At 34.8% G+C, this 21,444-nt stretch overlaps 1 protein-coding gene across 1 annotated transcript in view; it reads right to left on the bottom strand.

Annotated features, from left to right (window-relative positions):
* The window catches only part of LOC105993437 (dystrophin-like), a gene marked incomplete at its 3' end in the record, with an annotated part of 1,816,642 nt that overhangs the window by 388,844 nt on the left and 1,406,354 nt on the right, over positions 1–21,444 (bottom strand). The window contains 1 exon segment of the mRNA XM_013026710.1: positions 14,429–14,546. Within this exon segment, the coding sequence (XP_012882164.1) occupies positions 14,429–14,546 (118 nt within the window).

The raw sequence follows: 21,444 nt of genomic DNA on the forward strand, positions 1-21,444 counted from the left end.
TTTTTTTCTTTTTGCTTATGTGGTGCTGAGGAATCGAACCCAGGGCCTCAGGCATGCAAGGCAAGCACTCTACCACTGAGCCACCTTCTCAGCCCCTGGAACTATATTTTTTGAGACAAGGTTTTGCTCTATAGCCCAAAGTACCTCAAACTCTTAACCTTGTGCCAGCCTCCCAAGGGATGGGATTATAGGTTGTGTCACATACTGGTTTGAATTATTTTGAGTATTATAGTAATCATAATCTGGATACGTTTAAGTGTTTATCTTTAGTTTACTCACAATTTATACATAAGAGAACTTAGAATATTCAGTAATACACATAGTAAAGGATCTATTATACTTCTAATTGAGCTAAATCATTTGTGAGCATGATTTCACATTCTTTTATTATTAGCACAGCATACTGTGATATCAAAGAATATAATTTTTATTAAAATAACCGGTTCAGATACTTTAGCATATTAAAATAAATTTACTAATTTGTGTTTTCAATTAACATTAAGGTATTTTCAATTAACATTAAGGTATAGGCTCACACCTATAATCCTAGCATTCAGGAGGCTGAGACCTGGGTCATCATGGTTCAAAGCCAGCCAGGACAAAAAAGTCTGTAAGACTACATCTCTAATCAGCAAATGATGGATTGCAAGCCTGGCTCAAGTAATGAAATACCAGCTGTGAGCAAGAAAGTGAAGTGAGATCACAAGCCCTGAATTCAAGCTCCCAGTATTAGAACACTCACAGAAAAAAATATTTTCTTAAGATTGTCTTACTTGTATCCCTAAAACATGACAATTTTTGTTTAACATTACAACTTGTTATTCAATGATTTTCATCCATACTAGATGGTTGGATATGCCAGTACGTTTAGAGGATAGAGTTTAGAAACAGGAATCTTGTTTTTGCATTCATGATATGGATCTATTATATGATCTCTACAAAAATGTATTAAAATTTATGAGAATGAATATATTTTAAGTATTATATTTGAATGGATGGAACTAGGTCAATGAAGCCTGTTAAAATCATTTAAAGATGTGGGGAGGGGTGTAAGGGAGATACATTGAGGGAATGGGGATGATCAGGACATACTGCATACATATGTGGAAATCCCTGTTGTACAACTAATATATGATAATAAAATACATTTAAAGTTAAACTGTTTTGAATGACTGAGAAACTTGTTAGAACATATCTATATATCTCTACCTCTATATCTATCTATCTATCTATCTATCTATCTATCTATCTGAGAATCATGACATATATGGACACCATTTAATAAAAACATCTAATATTAGAACAGAACTCTCAAATGTCTATTCCAGATTTTGGTACTTTACTGAGGCAAACCATCATGGTTTATCTGGTTGTTGTAAGTCCTAAAATATTTAAAAACTCATTATCTACTTAATGAAATATAAAGGCAGTGAATATGATATTCTTAATGTCCACAGAACATCTTATTTGTCCTACTTTTCCTTTGGACAACATGTTACACAGCCACATACTACTTTTACATAACACAAATTCATTTTTCCATTTTGTCTTAAATTAGAAGATCACTTCTATTAATAGAGTTCTCTAAGCCCTTTTAATATATATTATGCTTGAGAGATAAGACAAAGAAATTTTCATTAAGATAAAGAAAAACTTAATCCAAACATCTACTTTTAGGATTGTGAGGGTGGGAAATTGAGCTTTTCAAGATTAAGAGCTCTGTATTTCCATTTATTTCCATTTTACTTACATCAGCAGGCCATCCAACATGAAGAATATTTCAAATGATCTACTAGCTCCTACTCTGCAAGGATGAGTTATAAGCTGACTCAGACCAAGGTGTTATTCCAATTCGTCATGTTTATGAAAGATTATATTCAAAAGACTCAGATCCTTAAGGTTGGAAATTGATGGAACATTTGAAAATATAGGTGTTTGCTTTGGGATTCACTTTGTTGTTGTTTGTTTTCTAAGCAGAACACTTGATTAATCTCTTCAAACTAATTATTCTCAATAGTGACTCATGGTCTTGGAGATGATTGTGGAACCTTAGCGCCCGCACTAGTTGCCAGCTCCCTTGTGAGACAGTCCATTCAATCAGTAAGTATTTATGGCGTGACTGTTATTTTTAGAACAGGTTGCTAGGAGTTTTAAGTCTGAAGTTCCCCTTTCATTCAGGGAGTTGAAACATATATAGTATGAAGAGATCCAACAATGCTTAGAATTTGTAACTTCTGGCTGTGGTAATTAACATATATAGCAGCAACACTAGAGAGCCTACTTTCCCCACCTTCATATCTCCAGTTTGGACTACAGTGTTCCTGTTTCTCTGATTGGAAGGCTTGTTTGATACTTCTTATTTTTTCCATATTCATATCATATTTTTTAATGGTCTCAATGTGACTTTTCATAAAGGTATATGAATCAGTCCCTCTGAGGATCATTAACACTCCATTTAGTACATCCCCAGCTTATTTGAGTTGAATTAATATAAATAAGTTGTTAGCTTTTTATGAATATATTAATATATTTAAGACATATATAAATATAATTTATTACTATGTGCATGTATGATTCATAATAATATATAGATACATACATGCATACATATTTATGCATATGTGTGAATGTATTACACATACATAGGTGGATAACAGATGGTCTTGACCTATGATAGTTTGAACAATATTTGGAAATTACAGTAGCCAAAAACTTGACACAATATTTTGATTTTGATTTTTGACATTTTCCTGAGCTCATGGTATGTGGGAGCATATTTGCTATGATGAATAGTAGCACTCAATCAGCCCCACTCTCATCAGGGTAAATACCCAGTACTGTGCTACTATGTATTTTACTGCTCAGAGAGGATGTTTGGTAGGTTAGGTGCATTCAATGAACTTTACATATTTTAACTTAGGATAGAATTAGCAAGATACAATTCCACTGTAAGGTGAAAAGCATCTATCTGCCTGCCTACCTGTCTACCTGCTTACCTACTAACCCACCCACCTACCTCCTGGTTTATTTAAAATTACAATAAATGACCCTCTTTATTTCTTTCAATTTAGTTTAACTTAAGTATGGTATATTCAAGAGAATATCTTTGGAAGGGTTGGTGGAAGGGTACAGAACTTGAGGGAAAAAAAGGTGAAAAAGTGCAACAGTGGAACTCACTAGATAGACATTGATGAAACTGGTGGGCGGAGACAGGAGGGAGAGACTGGGAGAGAATGAGGGAACAGAAGACACTGTATGCAAGGAAATATACTCATTACCTGACTCACATCATTATAATCCCACTGTATATCATCTCTATAATAGCAATAAAGTAAATTAATAATGAAAAATGACTTTCAAAGTGTAAACTACTTTTCTTCATGGGTTTTGGGAAAAATGATTCATTTAACACATGTTTATAGAATCAAAGGGGTTGGATTAAATTCTAGCTCTACCGTTTGCTATCTATGTAACCTTGAGCACTCATATATTTGATCCAGGTTTCCTCATTTTTTAGGAGGGACAATGCTTACCTTAGGGGCTGTTGTGAAAATCAAATCAACTATGTATAACAGCTCTTTATCTAATTCTTATAAAATACAACATAAATCTAAAGTATTATTATATTGTAAGATTAGATGTTTTAGAATGTCAATAAAATTAGATCTTATTTGCCCTATAAATAAAGTGAAAATTTTGACAGTTCTAAATTGTTTAAAATGCGCCATATTCTAAATTTCCCTGGGACATGTTCTTGTTAGCTAGTGAGGGAAAAACAGGGGCATTTTCGTTGCCCTGCCAGATAATAAGAATGAAAAAATGAGTCTGATTCTTTTTATTACTATATGCCCTGAAGTATGCTTACATGGTACCCTATAAAAAGACACTTATCTTGCCATTCAAAAATGCTGAGTATCTTTACAAATTCTTTCAATAACAGAGATTTCCCTATTTAATACAAGAGGACTGTGTATTCCCCTTTCATTTCTTCCTACAATAGGTAAGTCTAAACCAAATCTTTGACAAGAAGAAAAGGTAGCGTCATTGTTTTAAAAGGCTAATACAAGTCACAGTATTCCTATGTTGCTCATATCACCTTATTATTCTGCATAATTATAAGTGCTGTTTGCATTTTCAGGTTGACTGGATTTCATCAATTCATGGCATATTTTTTTCTTTAATTACAGACAAAGGAGTTTCCCCTCATTCTTATTCTGTACATTGGAGATTCAGTTTTATCTTTCTAAACTGTCTGTTGTTTAGTACACAGTTTTCTGACAAGTGAGTAGAGCTAATACACGATCCCTACTTTGTGTTCCTTCACCAGTTCTATGTTACTATGAAAACCAACTGTGGCCCAGGGTAACAGATTAATGGCTCTCACTTGAAAGGGAAATTTCTGACTGTAATGGCTGGAGTTATAATTTCTTTCACTACCCTATAGATTTTTCAGAGACTCTTTTGGGCTAGTTTTTCTTTTGTAAAAATTCTCTTTAAGTAGTTGTACAAAGGAGTTGCTGTTCAACAAAGCAGTTTATGAATACAATGCATCTTGATCAATGTCACCCCTTTCAACATGCTCACCTATCCCTTTCCCTACCTACCTCTTCCCTTATTTTTAAAAAAAAGTATAGCTTATACATTGAGATTTTGACTGTGTTTTCCTCCCCTTCCCTTCATTTGTCTACCTCTCTCCCCTTAACCCAACCCAACCTCTTTAGGTTGAATGTTTTCTCTCATATGTGGAACCTACAATTAGCTTATAAACATATAGGTAAATCCATTGGGTGGTATATGACTGTGTACAAATGCATTAACTGAAATATGGGTATTTGTAGAAGGATCTTAATGGCTTTACTATTACAAACCAGTCACTTAGAGACAGTAATAACAGGCTATGTGGGAGTTGGAAATGCTGAAAAGATAATATTCTATATAAATAGTTTTGCCTTATGTTCATATTGAAGTAGTATCCTAAAATATTTCATTCATTTATTCCAAAATCTTGATGGATAATGTATTTTTTCCAAGACCCTAAATTGGATTTAAAAGAAGCAAAACCTTCAGAAAAAATTCTTGGTATATTTTTATGTGCCTGTCTTGGGGCTTGAACTCAGGGTCTGGGCTCTGCCCTGGACCTTTTTATCTTGGTCCAGGCAAGCACTATCATGTGAGCATGTGAGCCACAGTTTCACATCCCGCTTTTGGGTGGTTACTTAGAAGTAAGAGTCTTACCGACTTTCCTGTCTGGCTGGTGCCAAACTATGATCCTCAGATCTCAGCTATCTGAGTAGCTAGGATTACAGGAGCGAACCACCAACACCCAGCCTCAGAAAAATATCTTAAACAAATACTAAAAATCATGTGTATAGACACAGGAAAACATACTAATCATTATACATTCATTTTCTAGATGTAAAATTACTTATATTTATAACAAGATGTTATAATTTCAGACTCTGTAGCAAGCCTACACAACCAAGTAAGGCATTGAGTTTTGGAGCAATTTCTTGGCAACAACAGGTAACAACGAAAGCTATTCATTGATTATAATAGAATGACTACCACTTTCCCCTATACATGCAGATACACCATAAACTATTAAACCTTTCTGCTTATTTCTAAATGCTTTAAGTATGGGAAAAATAAAAAGGTTACTGGCAAAAATATTTTCTTATATCACTTCAAATTCCAAAGAAATTTTGGGAAAGAAAGAAATGATCAATCCAAATTTATAATTCCTATAATTTTCTAAGTGATGAAGAGCGATTTGAGGGTATCTTTTTGGAGCAGTCCATGGTATGGATCTAATCCTTGGCTTAGCCTCATCTAAATTCTTATCACCAGGATACAGTATACATATTCATGCTTACAGGTACCAAAATATAACAGAAGGTCAAGGTTTTTTTGTTTTGTTTTGTTTTGTTGTTGTTGCAATGTCCCATTAGTTCATACGATAAATATGCTGGCCCTTAAAATCTGTGATCTCCTTTTATGGGTCTGTATCTTTTTGTCTCATACTTATTGACTCATTTTGTCTTTTTGTGATATTTCTCATAATGTATTAATCTATCAGAATATTTATTCTATCAAACCATAAAAGATAGATGTCACCATCGTTATTTGGTTTATTTAATAGTTGTGTTCATTATGTTTAATTTTTAAAGTGGGTAAGTAGGACATTGGTTAATTCAACTCTTTTCTCTTTAAAAAGAACCATAATGACCATAATGTAATCTTTTGGAGCAGTTAATGCACACTAAAACAAATGAAATGAGTGATAGGAAAGTAGGGCAGCTTCTGGTCGTAGGTGGTAATTAAGTGAGAGGAGGATTATTGAGGAGAGTAGATGAAAACAGAATGATGCAGCCTGTTTGGGTGGTTTAAAGAGAAGGTAGTGAGATGTGGGGTTAGGCTGATCAGGACATACTATGTGAATGTGGGAAGTGACATAATAAAACCCCTTTTATTGTTGTGTGATAAAAGAGAAAAATTATGAAGCAAGTACTCATCAAAGCTCTGAGGAAAAAAATCCTTTCTTTAGTCTCAATATATGAGCTAGTAGTTAAGAACAGGATAATATTAATATTTTATCAATTCTATCACCCATGTAGTAGTTTCTGATGGAATTTCTTAAAAAATCAAGGAGGATGTAATCCCAGCACTTGAGAAGCTGAAGCATAAGTATCTAAAGTTTGAAGCCAGACTGTGCTTCATAGCAAGACCTCTTGCCACCAAAAAAAAATCAAGAAATATCTATCCCTACTTCCAACTTAAGAATATTATGCACATTTTTATTTCTTAGCAAATAACTTGTTTCACTATAACACGTGCTAATTTGATGAGAACAAAAGTTGGTGAGATTTCATCAATAAAACTGACATCTGGAATATTTGTAAAACATTCCATTATTATCACACCCTTTTAATTTTATTTATACATTTTTCAGCTTTGTTGAGACATAATAAATCAAATTGTACATATTTAATATGAAAAAAGAAACATGGTGAGAATGTAAGCAGGTAGAAAGTACTGTTTATGTCCATAATTGTATTTATATGATTTTTAATAAAGTACATTTTCCTATTCTTTATTCAACTTGAAAGATTAATTAAATATGGACATTTGGTTTTAAATCATATGTAAATGTATTTTGATATTGATCCTCTTACAGAATTGTACAAAATGAGACACACTAAAACAACTATGATAGATGTTTAGTATTAATTTAATACAGCTAGGAGAAAGAAAACATATATACATATTTTTGTAGATAAACTATTTTACATATAGGTTATTATTACCCTGGTAGCTTTAAAATGCATTAGAATGTTGAAGAGAGTTTTTTCTAATTAATTTCAGGTGTAGTTCCAGGTATCTTATTAACTGAGTACTAATAATTTTTTTTAATCATGATATTTACATGTGAAAGAACATTCAGCATTTGGAACCATGCTGGGATAATGTGTCAACTTGGCTAATCTGTGATTTGTTAAGCACTAATCTGGACTTGTACTGACTATATGTGTGTGTACATGTGTGTGTGTGTGTGTGTGTGTGTGTGTGTGTGTGTATGTTTAGATGGTATTGCCATTTGAATCATTGGGTCTTTGAGTAAATCAGGCAACCCTCCACATTGTGGGTGAACTTCATCTAGTCAATTGAAAGCCTTAAGAGAAAAGACAAGTCCGCAATATTAACTCTTCCCTAGGTCTTCAACCCTGTCAGCCTGTCCCCACAGTTTAAAATTGTCAACCCCCATAATCCTGTGAGATCCTTAAGATCTCTCTTCTGTCGCCTTCCCTCAACTCTTTCTTTTCCCTCTGCCTATTTAAAATACACACACAGACACAGGCACACACACACACACACACACACACACACACACAAACACAAACATACACACACAGAGGCTATGTATCAGATTGGTTCTATTCTTTGGAGACTAACACACTTCCTATCACTAATATAGAACACTGGAAGAAAACAATAGTATTATTTGTAATAAAACAAGATTAAGTTTAAAGAAACTCATTGTTTTGTAGCAGATTTGAACAAGTCATTTGCTTTTGTGAAGCCTTTTCCTATACTACCAGGATTCACTAAATCCAAATTTACTTTTGGGTTTTTTTTTCTGAGAAGTTTAAACTATTTGCAAAAATTGGTATTTTCTCCCAGTATGGTAACTCATGCCTGAAAGCCAGCTAATTGACAGGCAGAAATTAATTACTAAATTAATTATTGCCAGTCTCAGGAAAAATTATCTGATAAAAATTAAAAAGTTCAAATGGTTGGGGGCATGACTCAAGTGGTAGAACATTTTCCTAGCAAGTCCAAAGTCTGAAGGCAAACCCCAGTATCATCACAGAAATGTATATTATATGGCTTTCATTCTTTCCTAGGGGTTTAAGAAAGGATTTGATATTTCGTTATTTATTGTTTATTGTGATATTTAGGGAATAAAACTTACTAGGCAAACACTATACCATTTGAGCCAAGCCACTAGTCCATAAGTTCTTTATTAAATAATGTTGGGGTTTTTTTGGAGGGGGGGGAAATGGCTCAAATGTTAGAGTCCTTGCTTAGGAACCCGGTAGTTCAAACCCCAATACAACACAAAAAATTTACTTTATATACAATTACCATACAAGCCCACTGAATTCTCTTATGTGTCTACAATTCATTGTGAACCTCTGGTAATCTAAATTTCCCCTTGTTTTGAGACTTTTTGGTATCATTCATTAATTCTCCTTGATGATGCTAAAATGTATAAAATAAGTGAAAGAACAATGGTATTGCATAGAAGAACATAATAGCAAATAAATCTCCCTCTTTAGTTTGGTTACACTGATTGCCAAAATATTGCATCATTTTTCAAATAGGTGTAAGGACGACTGAAGAAATCATCAAGTCTAATTTCAATCTGAGTTGTCCTACAAAGGTCTATGTGGTAAAGTTTTGCTCCCCACAGTGATTTATTGCCAAGGTGGTAAAAATTGTAAGAGCTGGGGGCCACAGAAAGGGCTTCAAGTCACTGGAGATGTAGGGGATGATGGAACACTGGTCTTTTTCTCTCCTTTGGTCTCACATCCTGACCATTATATGATCTGTTTTGCATATCTTGCCATGATGAGTTGCCTCCGCCACAGGCCCCAAACATACTGCAACCTTTCCAGAAACACATTCTGCTAAATGTGTCTAAATGCATCTATTTAACCAAAACAGGCATTGGAAAGGATAGAGGTATATTTGCTTTTACCTGCTAAATGGTAACCACCTCTTAGTCTCGTCCTTACACCTGCTTTTCACCAGGCATTCTCTCTGTGTAAGCTATTCTCAGTAATTTTAAAATCACTCTACCGTTACTATTCCAGCTTGACCTCTACTATCTCCCTTCTGGTCTGATTGACTCCACTTTTTCCTTATACTCCACAACACACACACCCATACCCCCGCCCCACACCTCATATCTAGAAATTTATCTGTCATATCATCACTAATACGGTTTTAATTTTGCATTTTTCTATTATTCTTCCTTAAATTTCCTTCTCTCTGTAACCGTCTGCTTTTCAGTCTTCTTCATGACCAGATCAAATTTAATCTCCTTGTAGAAGCATTTCAAGACCCCTGCACTCAGAGCCAATCTCCTCTCTTCTAGCTCTTTCTTAATTTATAATACTGCTCTATGAAAATCTATATCACAGATGATCTTGCCTGAACATACTTGTCCAAATACTCACATTTGATCTTAAGCATTTTGAAGACAAATGCTGAATCTTTGCTCCCTGTAACCCCTCCATCACCTCTGATATTAACTGGCACAGAGTAAACATTCAAATATTGGTTGAACTGAACTGAACTCTTTGGTTGCCAGCGGCATCCTGATGGATGTAAATTCTGAAAGCTGCTTGTAGCTATAACAGGTTGACAGCAGGTGCTGGATGTCAAAAGAAGGAAATTTATATGGTTGATTCCACTTCTCTAAAATAAGCAAGCCTCTAATAGACAATACCTGAGAGGAAGATATTGGCTGGCATTTCATTAGCAATAGAGATTTCAGGGAAATGGAGACAACAAAACAGTCTTTTTAGTTTGTCATGTAGGCTCTCATGCATTTGGTTGCAACACTGAATGATGGGTTGACAATACTGCTATAAAACTGTCAGTTAAGTCAAAAAATCTGGTGAGAGTATTTTTATTCTCATACAGCAAGCAGAGCATTCTGCTGTCTACAGCCCCATATACCAGGACTTTAAGCAATGCAATGTGAATAACTTTTTTTTTAAATTATAAGATGTCACCAAATTTCTCACAGAATTCTGGACTAGTTTGAAAAAGCCCTAGCTGGAAAAAAATAATTCCAAAAGAAAAAAAATCATTTCTTTATCTGTGGCCCTGTTGTAGGTCATGCCCTGGTTTAGATGATGAAAAGTTCATCTTCTATATTCTCTTAAGTCCAATTCCTCTAGACCAAAGTTCTCTCACCCTAACAATCTGTGTAAATTATTCAGCATCTCATACTTGTCACATATTTTCATGAGAACCTTAAAGTGATATGCCCTTATAATCATGCAACAAGTGCAATTAGTCCCTTAAGATAGATGAGGAAATCATGGCATCTGGAAGTAAGTGTACTAGGCAAAGTTTACAAAGGTAACAGATCACTGACATTTACTGTTAGTTTGTAAATCTGCTACACATAAACGAAACAATTCTATAACTAGACACTCAAATACAAAGAAGGTAATTATAAAGAAGAGAAAAAATTCTACTGAGCCTCTAATAGTATCAGGTTAGCATAACGTTTAAAGTTGTCAAATAAATATTCCTTCCTGCTTCACTTTCTGTTTCATGTGTCTCAAACCTTCTCACCATATAGGGATGGAGTCAAATCTTTATTCATTACTTCCCATTTTCCTCAGACATTAAACCTTATGTTCTGAAGTCTCTATGTTCTAAAAGCCTCTAAAATGGGAATAGTACTATCTACCTCCTATCTATGTAGTAGAGTCAAAAACTTTAGGAAATACTGGATATCAAAACTATCGAAACAAAATGCTTACCAAAGTACTCTTTCCAAAATACTGACAACCTGAATTCATACATCTTATTCTATCTTTTCCTAAGCAACATTCCCCTTTCAACCTTGTGATTCTCTTTTCTTTTTTTATAATTTTTGGAAGTGAAATAATCAAAAAGCTACCAAGATCTCATTAAACCCTTTCTTAATTGGCATTCAAAGCAATGAAATGTTAGTTCTTGAAATAGCAAGAACACTCAATGAACTTTTACTATGGTTCCTGTAAAAGGCTCTACATGTGTTAGCTCATCTAATTTTCCTAACCCTTGAAATAACAAATCCTATCTTATGGAAGAGGAGACTGAGAGCAGTTTACTAAGTTTAGTTATTTGTTCAAGATCACAAAGCTAAGTGGTAGCTCCAGGCAGTTGACCTCTCAAAACCTATATGCTCTATTGTTCTAGGTCTTTCAAATGGCAGTGATGAGGGATATAGAGGGAAAAGTCACAGAAGCAAGTTTCTCAAAAAAAAAATCGGAGGACCCATATTTGACAATATTAGTTGTGAATTAAGCAGAATAAGAAAATAAAGAGATTTTTTCTGTATCATCTCACTGCTATATAAAGTATCATGCTTTTTACTCTTATTAGACATGAATAAGAGTTTTGCATAATTTGGACACCTCTGAGAAAGCAAATTTAAATTCTTCTCATCTTATTTGCTTTCTGTACTCTGACTAGGCCCTTTTGCCCAAAGAGAAAATGACTAGAATGGTTGACAAATTCAGAAAGACAAGAACTGAAGGAAAAGGAGCAATTTGAACATCAGAATTGAAGGAGAATTTCTCCCTGGAGTTCTCTTAAAATAAATCTTATTCTCCTACCTAGATTATTACAACATGATTTTGATCAATATAATTGTGTAAAATAACAGATGTCATGGCAATAGTTCTGTACTGTAAAACATGTTGCTATTTTGCAGACCCAATTATTTGAGGTTTATTACTAGTAGAAAGGAAGGGTTTTTTTTGCTGTTTTTCTATTGATAGAATGTAATAACCATGTGTAATTTCCCAAACTATTCAAAGTTATGAACCGGAGTCAATTGTTTCTGTACAGTATTATGCATATATTAAATACTTTTCTTTATTTAGTTGAGTCCTTTTTAATATCTGTGGAAGGTTCAGTGCAATAAATAAGGAAGATCAAAATCACTAAATAGAAAAATATGATTCTATGAACAAGTATTATATTTTGGCCCTTTCCTTAAAAGCTGAATCTACATTTAGAGAACTTCCAGTTGAAGATTATTGAAACTTTGAATATTGAATTTTCATCACATTTCATAGATTTCAAATGGACAAATAAACTGAAATATAAAAGGGCTACAAGTGATACTATTTAGATAAGCATATCCTGTAAGAATTGTCCTAGTTCAGCATCAGAGACCCCAGGAATAGTGGAAATCCAAGATTTTGGCAAATACTTCTAATAAGCAACATGACATGTTTTAACAGCTTTTAAGAAAATGTCATTTTAGACTAGTTGCATTATAATCCTTCTATTATGCAGCAGATATTCATAGAGTGAAGGGCAAAAGCTTAGAAAATATAATTATCGAAATCCCTGGATATTAGCAGAGGAATCCAAAATTGCTCTCTGATCATTCAAGTATAATCTACATCATGAAGAAAACCAATGCAGTATTACATGCTAGCCTAGCAAGTGGGAGGCCCTGAGTTCAAACCCCAGTACCTCTCAAAAGAAAGTTTCCCAATGTTCATATTGTTTTTCAAAGAAGAAAACAATTACTTACCCATACATCGAGACGTCAGCCTCTGACTGCATAAACCATACATTAAGTGAATACTTTTCTGCCTCCTGTATTTTGGGCTAGCTGTTGCAAGGTGGTAAAGAACTTTTCAGATACTAACACTTTGTTCTGTCTTCACTTTGCCTTCTCCCAACATATTGGCAGTCAGCTATCCTGGCCCTTTTTCCTTAGGGATGAGTTGAAATAGAAGAATGTACATTTTGAAGATGTACGTAATTCATGTTTTTTTTCTTTTTCTTTCTTTTTTTTTTTTTTTTGGCCAGTCGTGGGGCCTGAACTCTGGGCCTGGGAGCTGTCCCTCAGCTCTTCAGCTCAAGGCTAGAGCTCTACCACTTGAGCCACAGCGCCACTTCTCTTTATGTGGTGCTAAGGAATCGAACCCAGGGCCTCATGCATTCAAGGCAAGGACTCTACCACTGAGCCACCTTTCCAGCTCCTAATTCATGGTTTTTAAGTGTCAAAGCCTAGGCGTCATCTAACGTAAACAACTTAGAAAGAAAAAAAGATGCTTAAAAAGTGTGTGTTTTTTTTAAATTTTCATTCCTGCAGTAGAAAATATTCCTCTGGTTGTGAGAAGAGAAATGTATAGGCAATGTATGAAAAGCAAGAAAATTTAGTGTCAACACGTGCACTGGAAGGAAGGGGGAAATTCTAAAGAATGGGGAAAAACTAATAGCAGAGGACACCTGGGCCTCACTCCTGAGATAAATGTAAGGAAATGGAGGTAGAGAGAGTAGTTTTCTGGATGTTTTTCCTGATTCTCTTTGGATGCTATGCATAACTACTGAGACCACAGTCACTTCAAATCACTCTGTGTAAAGAAGAAAATAGTTGTCCAATGTCTAGGTCAGCATAATTTTTCCCACCATGCCACCATGATACAATATTTGACAATGAGGGTATCAAAGTAGTCAAGAGACTTCCAGATCAGCAAGTGCCATTAGCGATGGAAGTAAAAGGCTGGAAGTGCAGTTATGGCTCAAGTGGTAGTGTCAGCCTTGAATAAAAAGGCAAGCAAGAGGGATAGGCCCTGAGTTTAAGCCCTAGTACCAGTACACACATGAAACAGAAGGAGAAGGAGCAGAAAGAGAAAGAGGAGAAAGAGAAGAAGAAGGAGGAGAGAAAAAGGAGAAAAAAGGATGAGGAAGAGGAGGAGGAGGAGGGAGAGGAAGAAGATGGTGACAGTGATGACAAGTGAAAGGTGGTCCAAGTAGCAATTACATGTTTGAACCAACAACCAAGATTATGAGGAGAGTCTGGTATCTCCATGGATGCCAACCCTGATAGATGACAACCCAGGAGTAAATGTTCTGCCTTACTGTGCTTCATATCCTCCATACAATGTTTGCCTTGAAACAGTTTTCACCCTTTCTACTGAAAAACGTTTCTTCTAGTCATTGTAATGACTCACTTTTGAAATATAACAGTATGGAGTAAAAATCTTATTCAGTATAATAGTTATAATCTCCAATGATTTCCTATTTCTATAAATTGATGTAGAAATATTCATATAAGTTATAACCAGAATTTTCATGCATCTTGATTTGAGTTTCCCATGCTTGTTAAAAGACTTACTTCGGTCAGTAATAATTGTTCTGGCCTCTTGATTGCTTGTTTTGTTTTTCAGATTCTGAGCAGCAGTAATGAGTTCTTCCAACTGGGGGCGCCTCTGTTCTAAATCCTGCAATGTTGCCTGAAACAACAAATACCATTTAATTTTGTAGTTCTCTTTTTTTGTGTAATACAAGGTAAAGTACAATATTCCAACCAGCCAAAACACTTTTAGAAATAAAAAAAATTGTTACCAGATATAAATCTCTACTATGTAAGGCTTTACAGAAAATAATTGAACAAGAAATGTGTTTCATTCTTAGACACCAAAAAATATTGCAAGTAGAAATCTTCATTATTGATTTGCTTCACTACTGAAGATTTTAGATGGAGTCATTCCAGCGAACCTTGGTTTACTTAAGCCAACATACAAGAAAGGTACTTCTGAATTATGGCAATATATTTAAAAGTTATTTGTGCTTATATCTCATGTTAGAGGTTATAAAATTAATGTTTATAATTATCATAGAAGCAAAAACACTACATAAGTGAGTTGAAGGGTTATTTAACTTCTTTGTACCTGACACATAAAGAGCTGAAATAAGTGAGTTAAATCAGTTTTTCCCCCAAAATGCTTACCATTGAAATCACTAAACTTCTTTGCATATCTCAGAACTAATGAATTAGGAAGAAGGGCTGGAAATCTACCTTTCTTTGTTTCTGGTCCTGGGTCTTGAACTCTAGGCCTGGGCATTGCCCCTGAGCTCTTTTGCTCAAGGCTAGTACTCTACTACTTGAGCCACAGTGCCACTTCTGGCTTTTCCTGTGATGAATTAAAGATAAGAGTCTCATGTATTTTTCTCCTTGGGCTGGTTTTGAACCAGGATCCTTAGATCGCAGCTTCCTGAGTTGCTAGGATTACAGGCGTGAGCCAATGTCACCTGTCTTGGACATTTCCTTTTATGATTCGGCATGTTTGGGAATGCTAATCTAGAAATCAGTACTTAAATTCTCCATTCTTCCCAATGACAGATGGTTTACACAGTTTTGTTATTTTTATCCTCAAAGTAACCACACTAATAACCAAGCTATACATTCTATCTGATTTTAAGTAAGGTGGTCTTTTTACTAATACATGTGGCTTGTGAAAGTGAAAACCTAAAGTATGGTGAAGGATAAAAATGAAACTGATCTACTAGGTGCGCTTTGGCTCCTGGTGTTTTTTTTTTTTTATGATTTCTTGTAGTTTTGCAAAAGCCAAGTTGGAATCATTTAGTGGTGTTTCTTTTGTGAAGAAGCAGAGAGATAGGCTTTGTAATTTAACTTTGATTGTTCTTGGTAATATAGAGATAATGAGAAACATATACCCAAACATTGTACATTTATGTAGAGCATCTCTCTCTCTCTCTCTCTCTCAAAAATGGAGGGATGAACATTTAACAAATTTTCCACATTTGTAAGCTGTGATTGCTCAGAAGAAAAATCCAATTTTCAGGTTTCTAACTTTTATGGTTTCTTTACACAAAAGGGTGTTTGAAATATGGAACAAATTGCCAAAGACAGCTTTTGAAGTAAGTAGCATAAGTAAGTTGGAAAGTACTGAAGAATTCTTAAAGTAGAAGCCACACAATACCAGACAGATTTTTATGAAATAAGATATTTTTCAGAGTTAGAATATTAAAGTCTGGTCATCTGTGACACAGCAAACTGAGAAGTTGCTGTGGTAATGCTTACTCTCAAATATTTGAATACATTTGATAGATGTCCTCTTAAATAAACAGATTTGCACAGAAACTTTCAATAAAGCAAAATCTCAATCTCAAATTTTATGAAGACCTTTACATAGGCCCAGACAACCACATGAATTCGTCTATTCATTTACTAGCTTGTGCAAGTTAATAAATAGTTTTTTTTTCAAATGCTAGGTATGGTTCTAGAGGCTATGGATATATTCCTGAAAAATATACCTGGAAGCCAGGTGCCGGTGGCTCACACCTGTAATCCTAGCTATTCAGGAGGCTGAGATCTGAAAATCGCTGTTCAAAGCCAGCCCGGGCAAGAAAGTCTGCAAGACTCTTATCTCCAACTAACCACCAGAAAACCAGAAGTGGCACTATGGCTCAAGTGGTAGAGTGCTAGCCTTGAGCTGAGGAGCTGAAGGACAGCACCCAGGCCCAGAGTTCAAGCCCCATGACCACCTTCAGCACCAACAAAATATATGTGTGTGTGTGTGTAATATATATATATATATAGTGTGTGTGTTTGCCAGTCCTCATGCTTGAACTTGCATTATTTTGCTCAATGTGTGTGTTATATATATATATATATATATATATATATATATATATATATATATATATATATATATATGGAAATGGTACATAATTTAATACTTGAAAATTTTATACAGAAAACACTTTTATTAGAATAATTAAAATATTTATGTTAGGTTATTTAATAATTGTTCACCCTGAAACAGCTGGACTATTCTTTACTTTTCACTTTCAGATATATCACTCCATGTTTTTCTCTTCTTTTCAAATTTCAAAGTTCATTTAAAAAGTATGTTGTAAAAGTAACTCAACTTTATTCCTTCCTGGACTCTAAATTAAACCTGACCACAATGAACAGCTTTTACTGCTGAAATTAGCAAGCATGTCAATTTAGACTTAAAACAAGCCATTTTCCTCTCTAATGAACAAAATAGGTCTCAGGGTATTGTGAAACCTGTTCTTTAGTTGGGTGATTCTCTAATTCTGCTGACAGATACATGCTTTGTAAGCACCTGAGAAGATTATTAATGACATCCTTTGAAGAAGCCTCCTTAAAAATCCAAGAAGTTTGAAAGTGCAATACTACTATGCATTTCTAAGGTACTTCTAAAGCAAATTGCAACTCTTTATCCCATTCATTGGCCAAGATATACAAACATTCCCTATAAAAACAAGCCAGATAATAGAGTATTTTGCTATAAAAGTTATCAGACACTAATATACTCTTCAGTTAATGGTTTCTTAGGAGAGCAGAATAGAATTTTCTCCTTTCCTTTCCTCTCTAGAAATAAACGATTTGAAGATGGCAAACACTTCAGTATTTTTCTTTGTTTTTCGATTTAAAAACAGTAACTGAAGGACCTTCTTGCTAAGGAGCTGAACATGAATGAATTCATGTAAAACCCTTTTCCATTTTTATGTGGTTTCCTTTTTATTTGATATTATAATTTATTTGTTTTGATACCTTAGCTTTACATTTCTATCACTTCTTAAGTACAACGACCTTCTTCTCTCTTCTATAGAGTACTCAAAGGTCAGAGAACCTCTTAAATGTAGTTTTTTTTTACTCTAAATTCTTTCTTTTTGCCCCCAATCTGCTGCAGGCACCACATAATACTCAAGTACATTGTTGCTACTTGAGTTGTCATTCTCTAGGAACTCTTGTCTGTTGTTCAACTTCTTCTTCCTAATTTTATTCAAGCTAAACAAGTAGAAAGCTAAATGCTTATTTAATTCTCTGATATGAGCCCAGATATTTATTATGCAAACAATGTGTGAACAAACTACAGCTGTTACATGCTTAATAGTATCTAAGCATGATAGCCGATTGTGTCTACACAGATTCTATTATTCTGGAAGAAACAAAACACAGGAAAAGGAAGGAATCAACACTATGTCTAAGGAGTCCTAAGCCAGCTACTGAGTCTTACTAAAAAACAGCTTACCCCTTGGAGATGAGAATTCATCATGGATTCCACTAGCTGAGCAAAGATGGAGGGAAAAAAAAGAATCTTCAAATACAAAGTAAGTCAAAAGTCTTTAATCCTACTAAATCCCCCCAGAGTTGAGGGAAGTGGTTATATATAGCAATCCTATGAAAAAGGGAGTTAAACAGTGAAACCACATATAAGTAGGTCATTTTAGGTTCTTAGAAACATTTATGACTTATTATTATATAAAAATTGCCTTACTCTTAAATAATGCTCAAATAGAAAACTTTTGTTGAGTTAAATTTTTATTATTTACATGTCTAAGAAAAGGCTTTAATCAAATTTGTCATATTTTTCTATAACAACTATCTTCAAACAAAAATGATTGTTACTAGCTACTATTTTCAGGAAATTTAAATACTATTGTAGAATGCTCTTCAATTTTAAACATAACATTAAAGATTGTCAGGTAAAATAGTTTGCATAATCTTGCTATGTATGGAAGATAATAAGCATTTAAGTCTGGTAGGTACTAAATTGTAGCCTTTCTAGCAACTGTGAGGATGCCAATCACGTGTTTACCATTCAACCGCCTCGCCTTCGCTCTGGCTTCTCATCTTGCATTAAACAGCTTTTCCAAGTAAACTGGTTCAATCTATAGTCATCTTTATTATCCTTCACGTCCTCATCTCCCACTTGTATTTTAAATCAGCTTATTTTCCTCCTTGGCATACCTTCTCTACTTCTCTGAGTGTTCTAGCACCTTCACTGCTAACTTCATACATGCCTTCTAACTGTGGTTATACTTTTGTTCTTAATTCATTAAGGAAATAACACTATTAAAGAACATTTTCATTTTACATGATTTTAAACTTGCAGAAGATTTGCAAGAATGTTCAAAGAACTCCTTTGTATACTCCTCTCAGATACAGTAGCTATTAATACTTTGCTATATTTACCAATTTATCATTCTCTCAGTCTGTGTATTATCTATAATAGCTATAGGCATCATATTATGCATATATATTTGAACCATTTGAGAATAATTTGCCCATGAGTTAATCATTCCCATTTATCTTCTAATATTTCACTATTTATTTCTCAAGAGCAAAGACACTCTCTTATATAACCTCAGCTCAATTTCAAACTCAGGAAATTTAACATGGCTTTAGTACAACAATCTCATCCACACTCTTTATTCTGAGGATGACAGTTACCCCATTAGTGGCCTTTATAGCTACATTTTCATTTCCTGGTCGAAGCTCAGCCATTGCATTTAGTTGTCATATTCTTTATTCTTATTTAATCTGAAATAATTATTTGCCTTCTTTGACCTTCATATTATTGATAGTTTGGAAGCACAGAAACTAGGTATTTTGTCCTCCAATGTGAGTTTCAGCAAATATTTTTAGCGTTATTATGTTAGTTGTTGAACTAGGTGTAGGGAATGTAGCAATGAAGAAAAAAAATTCTTTTCCTCAAAAAGAAAAGTAAGTACAGACAAATTTTATACAAGCAATTACAATAAACTAAGGTATTATGGGAGGGAGGAGAATAGGGAGCTATGAAGTATATGGCCAATCTAGATACCCATCCAGTTGTAGAGACCATGTGGCAAGGGATCTGGTAAAGAAATCTAGGTTAAATGGTCTTCAGTTCTTTTATGTCTAAACTGTACAAAGCAGTTTGAAATATCCACTGCTGGAACCTGCAGGCCTTTAGCTACTGGAACCTCACTGAGGACCCCAGGAGCTTCATGGTGAAATCCATCACTGCATTGCAGCAAGCCAAGCTTCCCACACATTTCTTGTTGATGTCTGAATGCGGTGGGAAACAAGGGATCCTTTGGTTGACTGGCTTAATAACACTGAAAAAAAAAACCTGTTGAACCTTTCTTAAGATTGCATCACACACTGGGTTATTCCCACCCAGTCTTCTCTCCCTGTCCTTCATTTGGGGTAAGATTCATGTCTTGTTTTAATTGTTCTCTCATCGTCCCTGGCTTTCTCTCTATTTCCTTTTTGAAAAGATGTTTCGGTTAAAAACTTTCCCCTTTCACCCTTTAATACACATGTAATTTCAGGCTTTAACATACTTCCTTTGCTTTTCTAGACATGAAGCCTTTCAAATTCAAACGGCTGGGTGCAGAATTCTCAATTAGTGAATATTAATCACATTCCTCATTTGACCTATGGGTTGACTAGGATTTGCACTCAGGACATCATACTTACAAGACAGATGCACTACTAGTTGAGCTATACAGTCAGTCTTTCTTGATTTTGTTATTTTTCAAATAGAATGTCAAATTTTTGCCCAGACCAGCCTGTACTAGATTAGTATTGGCTTGCAAGCCCACGGTCCCAACTTCAAGCTCTGTTGCCACTATAGAAACAATTGTTTCTGTTTTATTATTTTTTAAATTGACATGGCTATTTTTGTAATAAGCCTAGAATCACGTTCAGAGGGGAATAAGATTACTTAGGCTCATAACAATGATAATAATGGGGTTCTATGTGACACATGTAGCTCAAGAACTCTAGGGTATAAAAACAAGACATAGAGGGTCTGGGAAGGTGGCTCAGTGGTAGAGCGCTTGCCTTGCATGCTCAAGACCCTGGGTTCGATTCCTCAGCACCACATAAGCAAAAAGAAAAAAGCCGGAAGTGGCGCTGTGGCTCAAGTGGTAGAGTGCTAGCCTTGAGCTGAAGAGCTGAGGGACAGCGCCCAGGCCCAGAGTTCAGGCCCCATGACCAGACCCCCCCCAAAAAAACAAAAAAAAGCAAGACATAGAAAGCCTTTCTATATAACTACTATTAAGGTTGGGAGATATGGCAAAAGGTACACTTGCACAACTTTTGAGATTATGGAATAAAGTGAAAACAAAAAAAGTATCCGCCGAAGGAAATTTGCCTTGAGTAAGTAATGACATCAGTCACTCAAGGCTCTTCATTACAAGGGTACTCTGCTTGGCTTAATGTTCTGTTTACACTAATTATTATTTTCTTAACCACGGGTCGTGTGCTTTTGGCTTTTCACTGGCTCACATCAATTAGGTATCTGATCTTGGCCCAATTTCAAGTTTAGAAAGAAAGAATTAAAGCTGTATGTGTTGGCTGAAACATGGCTTAGTTATTGAATGGGAACGAACAACTTTGAATAGGAATTAAATGATGTCACTAAAATGCCTTTCATTTAGTTCTTGGGAAAAGGGAGCAACTGTGGGCTTAAAAATGTGTGTGTGTCCAATACTCCTCCAACTCTTCAATGAAATTGAAAGAGAAAGCTTACTACCGAACACGTTCTATGAAGCCATCATAACCCTCATCCCAAAACCAGG

Source organism: Dipodomys ordii, unplaced genomic scaffold (genome assembly GCF_000151885.1).
Source record: "Dipodomys ordii isolate 6190 unplaced genomic scaffold, Dord_2.0 Scaffold96, whole genome shotgun sequence".
Lineage (NCBI taxonomy): Eukaryota > Metazoa > Chordata > Mammalia > Rodentia > Heteromyidae > Dipodomys > Dipodomys ordii.